The 21951-nt window shown below is 41.3% G+C and overlaps 1 protein-coding gene across 2 annotated transcripts in view; it reads left to right on the forward strand.

Annotated features, from left to right (window-relative positions):
- LOC309557588 (catenin alpha-2) overlaps window positions 1-21951 on the forward strand; it is a 963358-nt gene that overhangs the window by 774496 nt on the left and 166911 nt on the right. For both annotated transcript variants that reach the window (XM_082260379.1, XM_082260380.1), the window contains exon 10: window positions 11358-11492. In XM_082260379.1, the coding sequence (XP_082116505.1) occupies window positions 11358-11492 (135 nt within the window). The remainder of the gene's footprint in view (window positions 1-11357; window positions 11493-21951) is intronic.

Genomic DNA, 21951 nt, shown 5'->3' on the forward strand with positions numbered 1-21951 from the left:
CAGGTTATTTGCGGAGGGTTTCCAGGAAAGACATAGCTTCCTCAGGAAATGGGAAGTATATCACCAAACCCCCATCTTGAATACAAAGGCGTGCAGGAAATAGCATACTGTATTTGAGCCCATGTTCTCGCAGTTTAGCTCGTACTTTGTCAAAGGAATTGCTTTGCCGTTGAGTCTCCACCGAGTAGTCAAGAAATATCATCAACTTGATATTGCCATGAAGGAGCTCAACTTGCGCTCTGGCAGCACGAAAGACCAGGTCACGGTCTTTACAATGAAGGAGCTCGAAAATAAACGTGTGCGGAGGGGCTCCAGGAGGCACTCTGTTAGGTGACATACAATGGGCTCTTTCAAGTGAGAAGAATGGATAAAACTTGGCCAAAGGCAGAAGCTAGGTAAGGAGGCGCTCAGTAAAGGTCACTGGGTCATTACCTTTCTCCGCCTGGGGAGGCCCAGGATTCACAGGTTATTTCGCCAGTTCCTGTTCTCCATGTCCTCCGCCTTGATCTCAAGATGGCGGACCTTGATCTTCAGTGTATGGAGATCGGCCACATGGTCACACTGGCAGTCCTCCACGTCTGAGACCCACTGCTCCACTGTGTTAATGCTGTCACAGAAGGAGTGTAGGTCCTGCCGGATGAAACCTATGTTCGATTGTACATAGTCGATCTTAGTTGTGAGGGCTGTTTGGCAGTTGTTAATAGCCGCCATTAATGCTTCAAAGTCCGTAGCCTCTGCCTGAGGGAAGGATGAATGCTCCGTCTGTATGGCCATATCTGCGGATGTGGCGGTCACATGTGTCACTTCCAGTGGAGTAGAGGCTGCTGCGGAGGAGCCCGTGCGTTGAGCTGGAATAGCCCCTTTCCTCATGGTTATCACCATAAGGTTCCACCGATGTAGAGAGACAGAAAAGGTCTAATAAGGAGGTTCTACACCAGGATAGAAGCAGGATAAATGCAGTGGCCAGCAGAGCTCAGAATTAAGCGTCCGCTCTCAGCGCCATCTTGGACACGCCCTGTAACATTTTATATTTTTAAAGCATAAATTCAGCTATCTGTTTGCCCTGAACCTTTCCTCATTTATTAATTATTAAAAAAAAGACTCCCTAAGTAAAAATTGGGGGTAATTTCACCAAATACCCTACTATACTAATCCAAGCTCCGTTTTGGTGATACTAGTGCTGCTAATTTCTGTTTGTAATGTGTACAAAGGAAAAATAAGATGTTGATGTACTGTGTATATCGGTGAAGCTCTTAAATAAAGAATTTTATTTAGGCTAAACTGTCCTTTTACATTGGTCATGAATAGTTTTGAGCGAACACGGACTGTATTATTCGGGTCCGTACCGTATTATTGGATTTTTGCTACCCGGACACAGACCCTGAAAACTTTACTGTATGTTCGGGTTTAAAATCCGTGTTCGGTAATTTTATTTCCTGTTTTGTATGTAATGGCGCGCTTTTAATGGCGGGCTTTCAACAGCCAATCAACAAGCGTTTAACTGGTGTGCGCCATCACAGCCATGCCTACTAATGTATTAGTAGCTGTGATTGGCCATCTGAAGCATGTGACCCATGTCTTTATAAGCTCGAGAGACACAGCGCGGTGCGTCATTCTGCTGTAGTGTAGGGAGAGAGCACACATCATATGTGCTGGCTGCTGCTGATTAGGGACAGACAGGGAAAAATTGTGCCCGAAAAGAATGCAGGGACAGGTCGGAGTGTAGGCAGGGAAAGATATTTGAGCATTTTAGGGACAGGCTGGAGAGATTAGGCAGGGTCAGATAGGAGACACAGGACAGAACAATCGTCCGTTAGCGATCTACATCGATTTTGCTGTGTGGGGGGTGGTGCAGTGAACAATCTTTTTGCCCTCACTTGAGCCCACTGAGGAGGAGGAGGAGGAGGAGGGAGAAAAAAATATATTTTTATCAGTCTGTTGTGTGCAGCGTTCAGCTATATTTTACTACAGATTGCTGTTCTAATCTGCTATTTAAAAATTACAAATTTAAAGGGGAATTTTTTTTTTTTTTTTAAGAGCACTTGCCATGATCTTAACTACATTTTGCTGGCATTTGCAGCACTCTAGCCCTTTCCATTGTTTTTTTAGAGCCATTTTAGTGCCTGAAAGTTTGGGTCCCCATTGACTTCAATGGGGTTCGGTGTCTGGGTAAAGTTCGGAAAAAGTCCGGGACATGGACCCGGACTTTTTTTTCAAGTTCGGCCGAACCCGCCGAACACGGACATCCAGGTGTCCGCTCAACTCTAGTCATGAAAAAGGGTGTTTTAGACTAGAGTTTCTTAGCCTAGGTATCACTGGGCCCTCTATTTTATTTATTGAAGAGAAGAAGGGTTCTTCTTTAGGATGCCCTGGGTGACATATACACTTCCTATTGGTAGTCCAGAGGCGTGGTCATCTTAAGCTTCACAGTATGATGACTTCATGAAGAGGGACTGGTCAGCCCAGGTACTGGCCTTCGGCACTTATACCACTGGCTGCTGCTCTTAGAGGCAGCACTCAAAGGGACATGGATGGAACACTTGGATGAGTTAAAAAAAAAAAAAAAGAAAAAAGCATCAGAAGGGGGGTTTAGATACCGGATTATGACAGCTCTCCTGAACACAGAAGACCATGCTGTGTTTAAAGCCCTGTAGTGAGAAGTGCAATGTCTGTATGCTTCCATATTGATAAATTGACACACAAGTGGATGTCAATAGTGGCATGGTGCACAGCACGATGACCTCATGAATAGGGACTGGTCAGCGAAGGCACACACTGCAGCACTGGCTCCACCGTTTGTCACTCCCAGACGTGGTGTCCCAAGAGTACATATACAAAACCTTCAGAATGATTTTTTGGGGGGTTTAGTCATGTGTTTAAGACAGTAGATACCTGTTTAAGATAGCTGTCCTCATTACAGTAGACCATGTTGTGTTGTAGCAAGAAGTTAAATATCTATTTGCTTCTGTATATATAAACCAACGCACAATGTCCAGTGGATGTCCAAGGTGGCTTAGGATGGCAGGAACCTGCTGAGAGTGCCACCTTTCAATGTCTCCATATACTGGTTCTCACTTTATTTCATAGCATACATTCCCCGTAAATAATCCTGACAACATTCCTGTTTCTCTTTACAAGACATTAACTCATCAAAAGTCATGGATATTACTCGCATTTATTTCATGTTTACTTATAGCAAATCACGTCTCTGATTTGCATTTCCTCTGAATACCTTTTTAGGAGCCTCAGCTATGAACAAGTGATGAATTATGACTGCTGCACTCCGGCAATATATCAATCATCGCATCCTTCGGACTCCACAAATATTATTCATGTGAAATGAGCATAGCTAAAGGGGAGCAGTATTCATAGGACAGTTTACCCTCCAACCATTGCCCGAGAACTCACAGCTTCTTCATTAAAATTATTTATTTGCATGATGAAATATGGTTGGTTTACTTTGCAATGATCTGCAATGATTTGCTTATCGCTTCTCTAGTAGTAAATAATACAAGCGGAGCACTTCCATTAAACTGCATCCTCTATTACCTAGATAACAAATTATATTTTCTGATTTTAGACATTTACTATGCTCAGCGTTAAAGGAGCACCACAACTAATTTATTATTCATAATATATTATTTATAATGGGATTGATTTACTTAAAGTGATTGTAAACCATCACCTTGTTAAACAACCCATTCCGTTCAAAATGGAAATAAAAGGAAAACACCTGTTTATAGATATAAAAAAAATTACAAATACCTTATTTTCCCCTTTCTTATAAGTGATCACATTCCCTCTGTTCTCAGCTGCAAAAGAGCTGGGGGTGGAGAAACAACAGATGCTTAGTGTGGTTAGTTTTTAATAGAAAAGCAGAGGGACTGGCAGAACCACCAGGTATTTCACACATAAGAAGCAATACAAAGAGAACCGGATCATTTTTCATAAAAGTACATGGTACAGCAGGCACATACCAAGAATATGAAACACTTACAAACGCTTTAAAGCTAAAATTTAGGTATGATTTTTATTGCATACATAAAGTTGGTCCATGTAAACCTGCATAAGTTATATCTGAGCGACCACTGTTGAAGCTGCAAATCACTGTAGTAGTTGTAGCCATGGCCGGTGCCAGACTATTTTGCGCCCTAGGCAAGACCAGCTACTTGCAACCCCCAAAAAAAAAACACATTGCCCCCCTTCCTGCACATAATGCCCCCTTTTAGCCTTACACTGCCCTTCCTGTATACACTGCCCTCTTTAATCCTACACCCCTCTTCCTGTACACACTGCCCTCCTTTAACCCTACACCTCCCTTCCTGTACACACTGCCCTCCTTTAATCATACACCCCTCTTCCTGTACACACTGCCCTCCTTTAACCCTATACCTCCCTTCCTGTACACACTGCCCCCCCTTTCGGCACACACTGCCCCCCTTTAACGCTTCTCCCTCTTCCTGCATACACTACCCCTCTTTAACACTTCACCCCTTCATGCACACACTGTCCCCCTTTAATGCTACACCCCTTTAACCCTACACCCCCTTCCCATACACACCGCCCCCTTTAACCCTACACCCCCCTTCCTGTACACACTGCCCCCCTCTCTAGAGGTGACATCTACCGGGGATGAGGAGGTGACAGGAGAGGAATGTGTCACTGGCCATGGCTGTGCCCTAGGTGGCAGCGCGCCCTAGGCGGCTGCCTAGTTCGCCTAGTAGTAGCACCGGCCCTGGTTGTAGCTACTACAGTGATAGCACCAATCCTCCCGGTCAGATGGCCTTCTGCATAGTAACCACAGGGGTTGCTTGATCATCATGGTCATCATTGACAGGACACCTTGTATTTTTCCAATAAATACAAGGCATTCTCTGATTGGAAGAGGTGTAAATTGTGATATCACTGACACCATTCTCCACATCGTCCAAAATGAGAATGGCTTTAATTAATTTAAAAAATGTAAGACATTCTGTGAATGGTGCTGGTGCCAAAAAAGTAACCCCATCTGGTTGCAGGACCCTGAAGACCTACCTAGACTAAGAACCAATGTAACTATGCAAAAAAAAAAAAATCAAACCTTTAATGAACCGAGTCTGTTTACATAGCAAAATGATTGATATTACGTAAGGTAAACTGTGTTAACCCAATAGAAAAATAGCCTTTGTTAAATGTCCCTCATACATAATTGGATATACAAAGTGAATTCAGGCTCACCTTATTTGTCAAAGTTCACTTTGCTAATGAACATACAATTTTCCTTTACTCTTTTAGTAAATCAACCCCATTAAGAGTTCAAGAAAATAAATACATCCATACCCTCACTTTGACCCACTGCAACAGTTTTCAAGAGAAAAAACAATTAACATGAAACTGTGCTTTAATCAACAGGCTTACAGTACCTTGCCTTTGTTCCCCCACTTTTCCATTTAATCACTATAAGCAAAGTGAAAGGTTGCCATGCGTTAGCTTCAAGATGATACATGAAGCATAGACATAGACAAGGAAGACTCTCTCTTCACCCCAGGGTGAAAGTGCTGGATGCCTAAGTATCCAAACAACAAGGCAGTCCAGGGTATTGTTCTGTGCTCCTGGATCCAGGGAAAAGTGGCAGAGGAGCAGTCTGCCCTGATTTGCCGGGGACGATACCGGCGAATCAGGGACGTTTGGTAGCAGGAGGTATGGATGCGCCCTAGGCGGCAGTGCGCCCTAGGCGGCTGCCTTGTTCGCCTAGCGGTAGCGCCGGCCCTGGGAGCAGACAAAAGGTAAGTATAAGGTGCTGCCAGGGTTCCAATAAAAATGAGCCCATGATGCCTTAAAGCATGTGGGCGGGGCTAATCTCCCGACATTAGCGCTCACTTATGCCCGGGAAACAGGCATGGGGCCATGGGTATGCGAGCATCAGCAATAAATCAGCACCCTAACTTAGAAGTGAGCCATTTCTCTTTGCACAGTTCCACTTTACACATGAAACACTCTACTGTGAAGCACTCTTCCCATAATACTGTAAACCTTATCTTCCTGAATGCAGAATTGTGAGGGGACATCGCAGAGCATGTGTCCTCCTCCACCGGCACAGCCATGATTGCCACCTCTTTCCAGTAACAATGCGAGGATCCTGCCTTACATACAGCACAGCTCTCTGTTTATTAATCAAACTTTAGCACATTAGGCTAGATGCATAGTTTCTCTGTGCTGTAATGTCATTCCCGTGAATATGGGGTAGCGAAACTAGGGAGGGAGTCAGCTCACTGACCCCCTCTCTATACCAGGGTTACCGTCCCCCAAGCCAAGTTCTAACTCCTTTTGGCTGGCTGATATAGCACACTCAACTACTTACTGGTTGCTCATGACAGCGACATGTTAGCTAAGTCTTCCATCAACTCCTTTGCACAATTAACCCTTATATGATGGCCCTCCTTCCTCTCTTCTTCATGCCCCATTTTGTTGCACCAGACATGATTTTTTGGATTCGTCATTACATGCATCCCCTTTACAAGACCTTCAGACCAGACACCTTTGAGTTAACTTGGAACTTTTACTGAACCAAGTTTAGTTGATACAGCACAGTGTCTGTACACTTAATTATTTCTCACTCTGACTCTCTTAGGTTGTCTTCCTATCTAGGCTGCCATCTCATACCTCAGAGTAGTGCAAAGTCCACAAAGTCCTTAGTCCTCTTCAGTAGGGATGATCGAACGGTTCGGGTCGACCATCGGTTCGGCCCGAACATTGGGTGTTCGAGGTTCGGCCGAATTTAGAACTTTTTGCCCAAAAAGTTCAGAATTCGGCAACCAGAACCGCCCAAAATGCAATGCTTCAGGAAATGGGCTTTAAAAGCCCGTGATTGGACCAGAACCATTAGCAAAAGCCAATTGAGGGGGCAGGAGAATGCTAGGAATGTGATTGGAGTGACTAGGGGGTCCCTAGACCAATCATTAGTGAATACGCCCCCCAGTATATAAGATCGCCCCTGCCATATTCCTAGCATTGTTATACTGTACATGGAAGAGAGTGGAAGCAGTTCTGTTAATTTTACTTTAAAAGTGTCATTTAGCTATTTATTAGTGTGAGGAAAGGGATATCTAGTGTAGTTAGAGTGCTCCTTTACACTTAAGTTAGCTTCAAAAATTTAGTTTCTGTAGGGAAAGTGTTAAGTGTAAGGGGACCGTAGTGTAGTGTAGGGTTAACTGGCAGTGACTGCTATGGCAGGGTGACAAAACCCTTCCATAGCAGGGTGACCGCTATAGAGAAATGATCATTTCTCTGAATTGCTTCGGCACACCCATATGGCTTCTCACCAGCCAAGCATTTTTTATGCTGCAGGGGCTGCCACTGCCAGTGCTTTTTTGAGGACATGTTTGATGTCAGACATGACATCTGAACATGTGTATAGGGGGCATATATACACATATATGTCTGTGTATATATACCCCTAGACATATATAGGTGTGATAGTAGCAGAAATAAATGCTTGCGCTAATGAAATCATTTACAGTAATATATTTCTGCTACTATCACACCTATATATGGCTAGGTGTCTATATACATATAATTATGTGTGTATATATACCACTATACACAAGTTCAGATGTTTTGCCTGCCTCAAAAGAACCCCAAAAAATGCCAAAAAAACGCTAGCGTAAAAAAAAAAATGCCCAGGTGTGTTTTTGCTGGCATTTTTTGGGGGGTTTTGGAGGCAGGCAAAACATCTGAACTTGCGTATAGTGGTGTATATACACACATCCATATATTTATACACTTTTTAGACCCCCCAGATACTAAATCTAAAGTAAAAATCAAAAAATCTCTTTTTTTTTTTCAATAATTGGCTTTTTTATCAAAAATGACAATTTTTAAGAACTTTTTTTGTGTGATTTTGTGTCTGGGGGGTCTAAAATGTGTACCTGTGAAGTTTCAGCTCTGTAGCATGTCCAGAACCAGAAAAAAAAGGATTGTATGTATTAGAAAACTTTCAGCTCAGGGGGTTAGCTTCTCTCCTCGGTTTTCACACCTTGCCGGTTTCAAAGTAGGCATTTTTTTGGGTTCTTTGCAGTCAGGAAAAACATCTGAACTTGTGTATAGTGGTACTGTGCACAAGTTCAGATGTTTTGCCTGCCTCCAAAACCCCCCAAAAAATGCCAGCAAAAACACACCTGGGCATTTTTTTTTTGACGCTAGCGTTTTTTTTGGCATTTTTTGGGTTCTTTTGAGGCAGGCAAAACATCTGAACTTGTGAAATATATTACTGTAAATGATTTCATTAGCGCAAGCATATATTTCTGCTACTATCACACCTATATATGTCTAGGTGTGTATATAAATGTATGGATGTGTGTATATACACCACTATACACAAGTTCAGATGTTTTGCCTGCCTCCAAAACCCCCCAAAAATGCCAGCAAAAACACACCTGGGCATTTTTTTTTTTTGACGCTAGCGTTTTTTTGGCATTTTTTTGGGTTCTTTTGAGGCAGGCAAAACATCTGAACTTGTGTATAGTGGTATATATACACACATAATTATATGTATATAGACACCTAGCCATATATAGGTGTGATAGTAGCAGAAATATATTACTGTAAATGATTTCATTAGCGCAAGCATTTATTTCTGCTACTATCACACCTATATATGTCTAGGGGTATATATACAGACATATATGTGTATATATACCCCCTATACACATGTTCAGATGTCATGTCTGACATCAAACATGTCCTCAAAAAAGCACTGGCATTGGCAGCCCCTGCAGCATAAAAAATGCTTGGCTGGTGAGAAGCCATATGGGTGTGCCGAAGCAATTCAGAGAAATGATCATTTCTCTATAGCCGTCACCCTGCTATGGAAGGGTTTTGTCACCCTGCCATAGCAGTCACTGCCAGTTAACCCTACACTACACTATGGTCCCCTGACACTTAACACTTTCCCTACAGAAACAAAATTTTTGAAGCTAACTTAAGTGTAAAGGAGCACTCTAACTACACTAGATATCCCTTTCCTCACACTAATAAATAAAAATCAAAAAATCTCTTTTTTTTTTTTTTTCAATAATTGGCTTTTTTTATCAAAAATGACAATTTTTAAGAACTTTTTTGTGTGATTTTGTGTCTGGGGGGTCTAAAAGGTGTACCTGTGAAGTTTCAGCTCTGTAGCATGTCCAGAACCAGAAAAAAAGATCATATAGGTGTTAAAGGAGGGTCCCACATCCCTGTTCTAATGAAAAATTATCTTTTTTTTTCATGGTTCTGGATATGCTACAGAGCTGAAACTTCACATGTACACTTTTTAGACCCCCCAGATACTAAATCCAAAGTCAAAATAAAAAAATCTCTCTCTTTTTTTTTTTCAATAATTGGCTTTTTTATCAAAAATTACAATTTTTAAGAATTTTTTTGTGTGATTAATAGTTAATGGGGCATGACCCAGAACCCTAGGCACTTTTTAGGGGCATTTATTGGGTTTTAGGGCTTAAAAATTGTGTTTTTAGATTACTGAAGTTCGGGTCCCATTGATTTCAATGGTGTTCTGAAATCCGAACCGAATTTTTGGGAAATTCGGGTGTTCTGGTCGAACCGAACTTTTCAAAAGTTCGATCATCCTTTCTCTTCAGTACCCTCACTGGGTACCCTTTTAAGACGGGGGAAATATGGCACTGACCCCCTCTCTCTACCAGGGTTACCGTCCCCCATGCCAAGTTCTAACTCCTTTTGGCTGGTTGATATAGTACTCCCAACTACTTGCTGGTTGCTCATGACAGTGACATGTTAGCTAAGTCTTCCATTAACTCCTTTGCACAATTAACCCTTATATGATGGCCCTCCTTCCTCTCTTCTTCATGCCCCATTTTGTTGCACCAGGCCTGATTTTTTGGATTAGTCATTACATGCATCATATTTACAAGACCTTCAGACCAGGCACCTTTGAGTTAACTTGGGACTTTACTGAACCAAGTTTAGTTGATACAGCACAGTGTCTGTATACTTAATTATTTCTCACTCTGACTCTCTTAGGTTGTCTTCCTATCGAGGCTGCCATCTCAGAGTCCACAAAGTCCTTAGTCCTCTTCCGTACCCTGACTGGGTACCCTTTAGGGGGGGGGGGGGATATAGCTCTCCTAAGGTAGAATCTTATTATGCAGCACCTCTCTGGTTAATTCCCATGCAGAGGCAGAAAGAGCCCAGAAATGTTACCTCCCCTTGTAGTTATAGGCCACAGAAAAGGCAGGACAATAAACAGCCAGGAGTGGGTAACATTACCTTTTCCTAATTATTAGAGCAATCTGCTGATTCACTTCACATTGCATAAAACAGTTTACATTACAATGATAGATTGTTCACAGGTAATCAGTGCTTTAAGTGGGCCGGTATGCACTGGTACTCAGTACCGCCACTTCCAAATATGGCTCTTGAGCATACCGCCACCTCTCCATGCGCCTTAGCGTACCAGTACGCTCATTTCGGACATCTGCGCCCTCAATTGCCCCCCCCCCAAGAATATTTCCCACTCCAGAGCCAGGCCAGTCACCACCAGTGAGTCCCCCTGCTCCGGAGTCCCAGCCCAGGCAAGGGGGGGATGCTCTGTGGGGACCCTGATGTGGGGTGGGAGGGGGCGACAAAATTTATAGGCTATAATAGAGTACCGGCACCTCTTTTGGGCCACTTAAAGCACTGCAGGTAATCCAACACACAACAGTACTTGATCTAGTCATTAACTTTTAAGGGGCTTCCTTAGACCTCATACACTTTAGGCGTTTAACCCTAGGGCATGAAACCCCAGGGTTTAGGTTTGGGTGGATGCCATCGGCACACCTCTAGCCCCACTGCTAGCAGCTTGTAAAACTCTGCGGGAAGACAAGCTAACCGTTAAACACAGTTGTCTCATCCAACAGCGGCTTCTCCTGCTTTCACATAAAGCTTACACACAAAATATATTCTTATGGATTGCTGGATCTATGGATTTTAGGCGAGGCTCTCCCCGTCACTATGCCATTTTAAGTAGAAACATTTCCGGTGAGCTTCTAAAGCTTATAAATATTTATTCAGATAAGCTAATAAATTCTCTTGTAATTCAAGTTTAGTGATCAGTTAATGCACAAATAGAACTGACAATATGAATGATGGATTTGAAAAGTTGCTACTAATTTGTTAAAACCTAAAAAGCAGCACCAGTATTCCTAACAGACTCTTATCTGTTGTCTTAAAGAAATTGCTCTGTGGTTTTGCAAAGCGATATTAAATATGCCGTTTGCATATTATTTTATCTGATTGCATTGCTTAATGATATGCGGTTAACACAAGAATCTCAGCATTTAATCAAGTCTTCTGATGTTGCTGTTCCTTTTTTCTCCCCGCAGTGCCCTGATTCAGCATGCAAACAAGATCTCCTCGCCTACCTGCAGCGCATTGCCCTCTATTGCCACCAGCTCAATATCTGCAGCAAAGTGAAAGCAGAGGTGCAGAATTTAGGAGGAGAGCTCATTGTTTCAGGGGTGAGTAAATGAGAAATAGCTGCTACCCAAACAAAAAAACCTGCATACAGCAGACTGATTGTATCTTTGTTATATGTACTGTATGTGTCCTACACAATGTAATATTAGAGATCGGCAAATCGGCCTGGGTTCAGTTTGCAGAAGGTTCATTTGATTTTGAAATATGGTGAACCCGAATTTAGAGGCAAATCCAAATAATGCCTAAAAATGGCCAAAATTGAACAAGAATCACCCCTTTTAGAGTCAATAGGCAAAAGGCATGGACATGCACCAATGCAAAAATAAATAAATAAAAATACTGTCCAGATGGTAAAGGGTATTTTTATGTGGTTTCAAGGGCAACATTGAAAATACAGAATTTATTTAAATAACGTGCTAGAGGGATACCTTGAAGCTGTATTTGGTGTTACATAACAGCACAATTCTCATGGACAGTCTCAGTGACAATATACACGGGCAATGCATATTTGGCTATGGAATAAATATATATTTTTTTAAATTTACAATTTACTTGGCTTACTTACCATAGCAGTACCCCAATCTGATTAATTTCAGTTTGAAAAAAAAGTAATTTTTTTTTAGCAACACTTATACTAAGCAGTAATAGACCTTCCTTGACCAGCAGATAGAAAGTGCTCAGTTGTTTGCTGAGACCGTTGAAATATTGCCCTGCAGCTGCACAATTCCTACAAAGCTTTCTATAAGAATTAAGAGACCATAGATGATACAACAGTCTAAATGTGGCCAGCAGCAGGACTTTTTTAATGAGGGAGTATTGGCTGAAATGTACTGAAGACAAAAGGGTTGATTTACTAAAGGCAATTAGGCTGTTCACTTGTCCTTTGCAAAGGAATTTTCCCCAGTGCTTAGTGAATGTGGTGAAATTTCACTGTGAAGTGCAACTTCCATTGAAAAGTGAACTGTCTAATTGGCTTTAGAAAAGTAACTCCAAACAGTACAGACAGGTGTTTTACTACAGGAAGACTACAGATAGCACAGCAGTGAACTTTTGGCCAGCAGCAGGACAATATTAAATTGAACAGCTAGGCACAAATTTCCTTTACCGCAAGAATTAGGATACAAGGACATCATAGCTTAAAATTAACCAGTAGTGAAACAGTTTAATCAGGGATAATAGGCAAAAATGTAAAAAAGACAGAGCATATAAGCAGAGTTTTTTTTTTTTTTTAACAAGTATTAAAGCGGAGTTCCAGCCTAACCGCACACTCACCTGTCCCACGGTCCAGCGATGCGCCGTCTTCTCCCTCTCTGCTCCGCGGCGCCGGCATCACTGATGTGGGCACCCGGCTGTGACAGTTTGCGGCTTCACAGCCAGGTACGCACTGCGCATGCGCGAGTTGCGCTACACGTCGTGATTGGCTGGCAATCTTCTGGGACCTCTGACATGTCCCAGAAGATTGCAGGGAGGGAGGGAGAGAGGAGAACTTCCGCTCAGGGCGCCGCGGCGCTCCGAGCGGAATTGGGAGCGGGTACCTGTCAAAACTAAGTACCCGCTACCCTCCCCCAAAAATGACATGCCAAATGTGGCATGTCAGGGGGTTAGGACTATTTAAAGCGGAAGTTCCACTTTTGGGTGGAACTCCGCTTTAAGAGACCAAAGATGATACAGTACTGTACAACCAGCAGGGCAATTTTAATGAGCAAGACTAAGGTCAAATTTACTATAGAGACAAACAGCATAGGCAGTATATTATTTGCCAGCAATAGGACAGTTTTATTTAAGGATAATAGCTCTAACTGGTGTATACCTAACTTTTTTTTATAAATGGGAATAGAGGATTGTGGTGAATGAAAGTGATATAATGATTTTTTTGATAATCCCCACCATTTATATACAGACGACTCAAATCTCCCCCATTTACTACAACTACGATGATTTTACAGCCCCTATCCCCCAAGTTTTGTGCGCAGTGACCCTCCTGACGATCACAGTTGCCCTCATGGCTTTGTTCACGTCAGAAGCTTAAAACTGCTTTCCCTAACCTCTTTACTGGCATATGCATTACCATAACACCCTACACTGCCTTTGCCTTCTCCCATTTCTAATCGCTCAATTTATTTACCATGTTAAATAGTGGCAACATGTTACTGTTAGTGCCCATTCACACTACTGCGACTTGTCAGGCGACTGGTCAGCCTGACAAGTCGCGGTCCATGCAGTGCTACGGGAACCGTTCTAATAGGAGCCACTCAAGTCGCTCCGATTTAGAAAGTAGTTTCTGTACTACTTCGGGCGACATCGGAGCGACTTGCATTGACATTCATTATATGAAGTCTGTGCAAGTCGCACCAAAGTCGCGGTGCACGCAATTTCACAGGCCGCCCCCGAAGTCGTGCCACGGTAGTGTGAACCGGCACTTATGCTTTTGTTTACATTATATTCATTACGGGCCTCCCGGCTTTCTAAAGTCCTCCTTTGCTCTCTAGTCTCAGCGTTATGTATTTAAATGTACTAGATTACATGCCCTTATCTTATAACGTTTGTATATGTTTGGATGTTTTTGTCCTACCTTTTCCTTGTCTTTTTAACTTAATAAAAACATTGAATAAGAGAGTGATATAATATGAGGTAGTTTAGATGCACACTGTTCTTGCACTTTTTTTTTTCTTTCAAATGAACTGTGAACAAATGATAAGCAAGAGAATCATCTAAAAATAAAGACTCCATAAACATAAAATAAATCCAATATATCCGCAAAACAAGTGAAACCCCACCAAATACCCTCCCCTTAAACAAAAACCCCGTCCCTTTCTTTACCTTGCTGATCAATTGAGACATAACCCCTTACTATGGTGGTCAGTAGAGAAATGTAACCTTCCATTGGTGGTCAGTGGAGAATTGTCTTTTTAAGGCCTAATGCACACTGGTCCCTGTGCCTGAGAATCCAGCATCTTCACGTGGGCAGAAGGCAGACATGCAACATCCAATACTCCTGCATGTAAAAGTCAAAGAGGCTGAAAAAAAACAGCGGCTGGATGGAAATGAATGGAGTACACAGCGATAATAATGTTTAGGGTTATAAGCATCCAGGAAAGAATGCCTGAAACAAGGACTTCTGCTTTCCTTATGTTAGTGAATATTTAAGAAATGTCCCCTTTCATTGGTGGTTAATAGAGAAATGTCCCCTTACATTGGTAGAAATGTTCTCTTTACATTGGTGGTCAGTGGAAAAAGGTCCCTTACATTGATGGTCAATGAGAGTGTAAGTGCCACTAGGTGAAATGTAAATCCACCACTGTTAATTGCTTGAGTAACCCCTTGCCACTTTTGGAGGAACCATAGTGTTCCACTGAACACTGGTTAAGAAAGGTTGACTAAAGCCTCATACACACGATTAGATTATCCAACGATCTTTCATCCATTTTTTGTTGCATGCTAGTCGAAAGTGAAGAGGTTACTTTCATACGAAAATTCTCATACGACAGAATTCAACTTCAGAAGTGATGTCATGTGTTGAATTGTTTTGTATGTGTTCTTTAGTTTCTGAGCATGCCTAGTCTTGCTCTTACGATTTTTTTCGGACAAAAATTTTACTAATTAAACGAAAATCGGACGTTGTATTGACGTACGATAAAAATTGTATAGCCTGCACATCCAGATTTTATCGTCCGAAAATTGGTAGTAGTCTGTCGAAAGCATTATACTAACAATCCGAAAATCGGCAGATCGTTCGTCGAACGAAATTTTACTTCTGATTTTCGTATCGTGTGTACGGGCCTATAAGCTCCTTTCACACATGTGGACCATTTGTCTGTTTTTCATTCATCCATTTTTGGATGAAAAACAGACATCAATGCATCTCTATAGAAAAACGGATGTAAAAGGATGATCATCCATTTACATCTGTTTACATCCGCTTCCATCAACATCAGTTTTTTGGAATGGTTCAAAGCCCTATTTATTTTCTGGATCAGATGAAAAATATGTAAAAATGTAAATTTCGCTCCTCATTATTGACCACAAGAAGCAAAATAGCAGATCAGAAAAAAAAAAGTAAAGTAGTTTGGTCAGTAACTCATGCTCTCAAAGCCTAGAAAATACATCAATGCTGGGTTCACTTTGCTAATCATTCATTTGCAAGGACAAATATTTTTTTCTTGCACAAGACTAGTTGATTACAGTGACCACAACATTGCCTTTTTTTACTAAGCTTAATAAACATTCACTTTGCAAAGTAAACAGTCTTTACATTTTTAGTAAATCAACCCCAAAATATTTAACCAAGATGGTCAATATAAGGGTCCATTCACACTAGCGCGACTTGTCAGGCGACTTGGTCACCTGACAAGTCGCGGTGGGTCGCTCGCCATTGAATAGTACAGGACCCGTTCTAATAGGAGCGACACAAGTCGGTCCGACTTAGAAAAAAGGGACCTGTACTACTTTGGGGCGACCTGGAGGCGACTTGCATTGACTTCAATTATATGAAGTCCCTGCAAGTCGCGCCGAGGTCGCGGTGCACGCTGTGCACCGCGACTTCACAGGTCGCCCCAGCAAGTCGTGTCGCGCCAGTCTGAATGGGCTCTAACAGCAAAAAGCGAGGCAAGCAACGGTAGGCTGTGCAATTCATTCATGATGGGTTTGCTTTATATAAATTTAAGTTGATATAAAGCAGAAGTATGTCTTGGCATGAGTCCTGTTTTTATAATTTTTACAGTTTATCCTATAAAGCAAACATTACTAACTGTTAATTTTTCTTTGGAAGATATATTTAATAACACAGTCCACGGTAACCACTCACGTATTATATTCCCAGATTTGTGCCATTAGCCCAGTGGATATTTCATCAACATGCGCCATATGGCTTGTTTTTGTGTAATATGCTTATGATACATTCAGGAGGCGTCCATATGTAGATTGATTTTTACCCAGTATGACATTGCTACTATATCACTTCCTCTAGTAGTAGAGAAGGATTGACATTTTTTTTTTACTGTTTAAGGAAAAACGTCAGTAGAAATACATATTTTATACCACCCAGAGCTCTTCTGAAGTCCAAATATAACACATTAATGTAAAACCGAACTCGAAAAGAGAAGATCTGCTGTGTTATAGGGAACATCTAGAAATGCTAAGTGTGCCTAAGCAGTACCCTGAATGTACCTTTTTGTCTGGAATTTCTACTGAAAAATAGTAATGCACTATTGCCTAGGTATTCCTATGCATACAGCCTCATATCTGTATACCTCCAAAGTGAGATCTAAGGCACGGTTGCCTCTGACTGCTAGTCTCAGGAGATTTGGAGTGAGTATTAGTGATGTCACTACTGTGCTGCTTACTTTTCTCCTTGTTGGATGCCCGGACTTCAAAAAGCAAAGCCCTGCCTCTACCAAGATGGCCACCTCCCCACAGAGGCACAGTGTAGAACAGGACGTGGTGAGTAAATAAGAAAAAGGGGAGATCGGCTGCAGGGAGATCAGAGACAATACTTTTCCTTCTTTATATCAACAAGCAGACTGCTTTAAAGTATCTATGCTCCCTCACTCTACATCTGCTTAATGTGGCAATGGCACTCATCCCAATACATTGGGAAGTCTTCAAACCCACCTAGCTTAATAGACCGGATCAATAAAACAAATAGTGAGGAATCTAGGGCTATAGCTATTGATTCCATGACTACTTTTCTTAACACTTGGTCAGCCTTGGCTTCTTTCCAAAATACAAGGAAGCATAAAACTATTATGGGTGTCAACATTACCATTTCAAGCCAATGCATCCTATACCACATATTTTTTATGCAAGCGGTCACTGTATTTATCTATTGCAGGGGTCTTCAAACTATGGCCCTCCAGTTGTTGAGGAACTAAAATTCCCATCATGCCTAGTCATGTCTGTGAATGTCAGAGTTTTACAATGCCTCATGGGACGTGTAGTTCCGCAACAGCTGGAGGGCCGTAGTTTGAGAATCCCTGATCTATTTTATACCTCTGCTGCTTGGATGGTGCTCTCTCTTACAATGCAGGACCTCCCCCTCATCTAACCTAATCTTCCATACGCTAGCCCCAATCCCTATCCTTCCCATGTCTCCTACTTCTTCCCTACTTTCTTTTTCATAAAGCGGTAGTAAAGGCTGCCGAAAAAAAAAAAAAAATTCACCCTACAAGACAATGTCTCAATGTGCTAGTATGCATCACATACAGAACTAGCACATTATGAAGTATGTCAACCCTTTAGAGTGCATGGTAACGTCACCGGATGCATTGACACAGAATATCTCCTAAATGGTGCACATTTAGGAGATATTCCTTTTACCTACAGGTAAGCTCTATTATAAGCTTATCTGTGGGTGCAAATGTCCAAGCAGTGTTCACTACCTCTTTAACTCCATGTTAGGCTTCCTTTTTCTTTTCTTTCTCCATAAAATTATTAACACAAAATCCAGGAGCCTTTCAGATAAACAACAAGTAGCTGCTACCCTTCATTTGCTTCTATGTGATGACAACAGCGCAAAACCAAATGACATCCACCATTACTTATCTGAATACTTCTGTCTATCTTTCTACTGTAAAAGGTATCCTTTTCATTAACCACTGCATTTAGATCCACATATGTGCAAATAACATTTTTCACACCCGAAGACAGTGTTACGTCCACCTCAAAGCTGATTCACAACATATCAGTTAGAAGCACATGTTGTTGAGCTAGAATTAACATTCTACAAGCCAGACATAGCCCAACTAAACTGTGAAAGACAGGGCCAGGCATCACACCGAAACCATCTAGTTTACTATTCAGTACACATTATTAAATATGAACATGTTTTGTGAGTGCACCAGGCTGTTAGTATAATATTAAATTAATGAGTTTAACTTGCAATTAACAGTACAACTATAACTGCAAAAATTGTAAATAAACTATTGTGTGCCAATGTTCACTGGCATATTAGTTGTCAAATATTTTTTAATTGACACTTTTGTGGAAAAGGTTGCTGACCCCTAAGCTCCAAAATCTACCTTTTATCTTGGATTTCTTAAATCTACATTTCCACACATGTGAGTATTATAGAATTGTTGCTGCTATCATAAGAAATTGCACTTGTTTCATTTGAGGGACACTCTCTCTTAGATTGTAAGCTCTAACGAGCAGGGCCCTCTGATTCCTACTGTATTAAAGTGTATTGTATTTGTACTGTCTACCCTCAAGATGTAAAGTGCTGCGTAAACTGTCGCGCTATATAAATCCTATATAATAATAATAAGGAATCAAAGCTATTTGGACCCAGGTCAACAGCAATCCATAAAGCAGAACAAGGCTAGATAGGTTGAACCAGGGGACAAGATCAGCTGCCTGGAGCTTAGATAAAATACAGGTACCTTATTCGGGACCTTCTCCTTCTTTGTTTTTGCCCATGACTGTCAAAGTCTGGGCCTGCTTAAACTCTCCAAAAACATTTAAGATCTTCGTATAAAAGAGGATAGAAAATTAACATTCGTGAGAAATATAATTCTTCAATCATTCAATACAGGTACCTTATTCGGGACCTTCTCCTTCTTTGTTTTTGCCCATGACTGTCAAAGTCTAGGCCTGCTTAAACTCTCCAAAAACATTTAAGATTTTCGTATAAAAGAGGATAGAAAATTAACATTCATGAGAAATATAATTCTTCGATCATTCAAACCTTCCTGTGCCAACTTTCTTACGTCTACTTTGGATTGCTTTTTTCCCCAGAAATGATTCAATTCTTCCTTATTCCTTTTCCATTACTCCGGACTGTACAGAGCCCTTCCCTGTGTAATCTATCTTCCTCATTTACCTTTGGTTCTTAGATCTCTTCAATTTGCTCTTCCAGAAAACCTGTTTTGTGAACTTAGACTTCAACAATGGTATTCGTGATCTTCCACTTCATTGTTTTTGGCTCCCAAAGTCTAGGCCAGCTTAAAATCTCTATATCCTAAAAATTATTTAGGATCTTTGTATAGGAGAGGATAGAAAATTAACATTGTTGCGGAAAAACTCTTCGATCATTCAAACCTTCCTGTTTCTACATTCTTTTTTCCACTTTGGATTTCTTTTTTCCCAGAACTGATTCCCCTTTTCCTCATTTATTTTTCCAACTTCAGACTGTCCAGAGCCCTTCCCTGTGTAATATGTCTTTATTTGTCTTTGGTTTTTAGATCTCTTCATCTTGCTTGTCCAGAAAACCTTCTGTGTTATGAACTTGGGCTTAAACAATGGTAGCTCCACCTGTTACTATTCTACCAACCATTGTCCTAATGGTTCAACTTACCCACCATAGCTTCTTTCTCATCTTTCCCTCAACCATTTCAGAAGCCAAAGTCCTCTTCTCGTCATTGCTCTATTCTCTTTTTCTATTCATCTTTAGTGGAAATCTTTGTTGCTCTTGTTTTTTTTCCACCTGTTTATGCTGACGCTAATCAGTTCCTTTCAGATCTCTAAATGATCCTGCTGGGCTGTTTCATCTCTTGTCATCTTCAATATTTCAGAGGAGCAAGTGCCCATTTCCAGATAAAATAACCATTGTTATAAATATGCAATGACTTTAATCTGCTGTGAACATCTTTATTATTATAAGTTTCAGAAAAACGAGCTGTGTTCATAGATCAAAGCATTTCTTTATTTAAGCAGGTCAGTCCTTTACATTATAGATTCAGTGATTCACTGCTGCCTTCCACATATCTGAAAGGAAGAGGATGTATTGAAACATGTTCATAATGTTATTCTTATCTACCTTAAAAGAGAGTTAAAGGGATATTTTCTTTGTTCTTCTTTGTTTCTGCAATAGAGAAATAAATATGTAAAAAAAGTCCAGCTTTATGCAAGTTAAATAGACACTTCAAATGATTTCAAATTATTAAGTCTTTTTTTCTTCGCAGCCAGTCCTTGGCTCTTTCAAGATCCCCCATGGGCTTCTTTACCGCAGAATGTAACAAAAATGGTGCAAGTTTTGAGGGATAAAACCTATCAGGAGAGACTGGATGAGCTTCATGTTTACGGTCTCAGGGACAAGGGGGATATGACTAAAACCTTTTAATATAGTAAGAGAGTGAGTAGGGTTCAGGAGACCAGTATTGTCAATATAAAGCTGAGCACAAGAACAAAGGGTCATGTTCTCAAACTAGCAGAACGGAAGTTAAAAGATAATGTTAGAAAGTATCATATTACTTAAAGCGGAGTTCCACCCTCGGAAAGTTTTTTTTTTATAAAAAATACCCCCGGGACAGTCAGGGTTAGTGCATTCCACAATGGATAGCCTCTGAACTGTCCCAGGTCACACTTACCTTTTAGAAGAGATACTTACCTTGAAAATGTCTTGTCCAGCGCTGTCATCTCAGGTGTGGGCAGCTGAAGCCAGCGCGTCCTCTTCGGCGTCCTCTTCTGTGTCCTCTTCGTCCCAGAATGCCCTGCACTGGCCCCGCTCTTCATGTCTAGTGCAGGCACGTCATTCCTGCACAGCTTCTGGGCATGCCCAGAAGCTGTTTAGCAGTGAATGACGTGCCTGCACCGGAACTGACGAGCGGGGCCGCCGCAGGCGCATTGATTCCTGGGAGCGATGACGCTCAGCTCCCAGGAATCAATGCAAGCAGGAAGTGACGGCGCGGGCCACGGCCGACGAGAGAGGAAGAGGAAGTAAGGTAAGTATATTTTCTTCTAAAACAAGGTAAGTAAAGAAAAAAAAAATCTTGATTATCCATCTATTTTTCAGGTGACACAGAGCAAGCAGATGGGGAAAAATTACTTTTAAGGGTGGAACTCCACTTTAAAGACTTGTGGATGCTTAGAACAGATTTCCAGGGGTACCAAAGCTAATTTACTAAAGGAGTTGAAAATGTTCATGTGATAAATTATATGAGAACACACTTGAATTATCCAATAAAGTGACAAACAAATTATTATTTACTCATTTAATCTTCACATGATTGTATAAATGATGTGAATATTCATAAAAAGAGTTGAGTGAAAATTCTTAACAACTTGAGTAAATCAGCCTCAGTGAGTCAATCAACAGTAAACTGAACAGCACAACCTCCGCAGAAGCTGCTGGTAAATGATGGGTTCTCTTACTATTTCCAGTTATGAGATCACCCTAAAGATAGACCCACCAACACACCAAATGTTCTTTATTAAAAATGATAAGCCGTGAACAATTACAGCAATCAAAACAGCAAATATTTTCTCAAACCTGAGTGAAAAATATGTGACTAGCTACTGGGCCTAACTACTATCTATAGACTCTAGCTAACCACTGGCAAGTAGGGAATCTGCATACAGTCTGCCAGCAGTGGGGTCATATGACCTGTATTGGTGGAGAGCCCAACCTTCACAAGAAGTTATTTGAGATCCACATGTAGGCAGAGGCACTCAATCACAGAGGCATTGCAGAGGGAGATGAAATTAAGAGAAATGTGATTCTTTTATGGATTCCTGGGTCACTGGGGGAGCTATCTGATAGGATGCTGGTGTCCCATGTTAGTCTGG

Source organism: Pelophylax lessonae, assembly GCF_965119305.1.
Source record: "Pelophylax lessonae genome assembly, chromosome: 1".
NCBI lineage: Eukaryota > Metazoa > Chordata > Amphibia > Anura > Ranidae > Pelophylax > Pelophylax lessonae.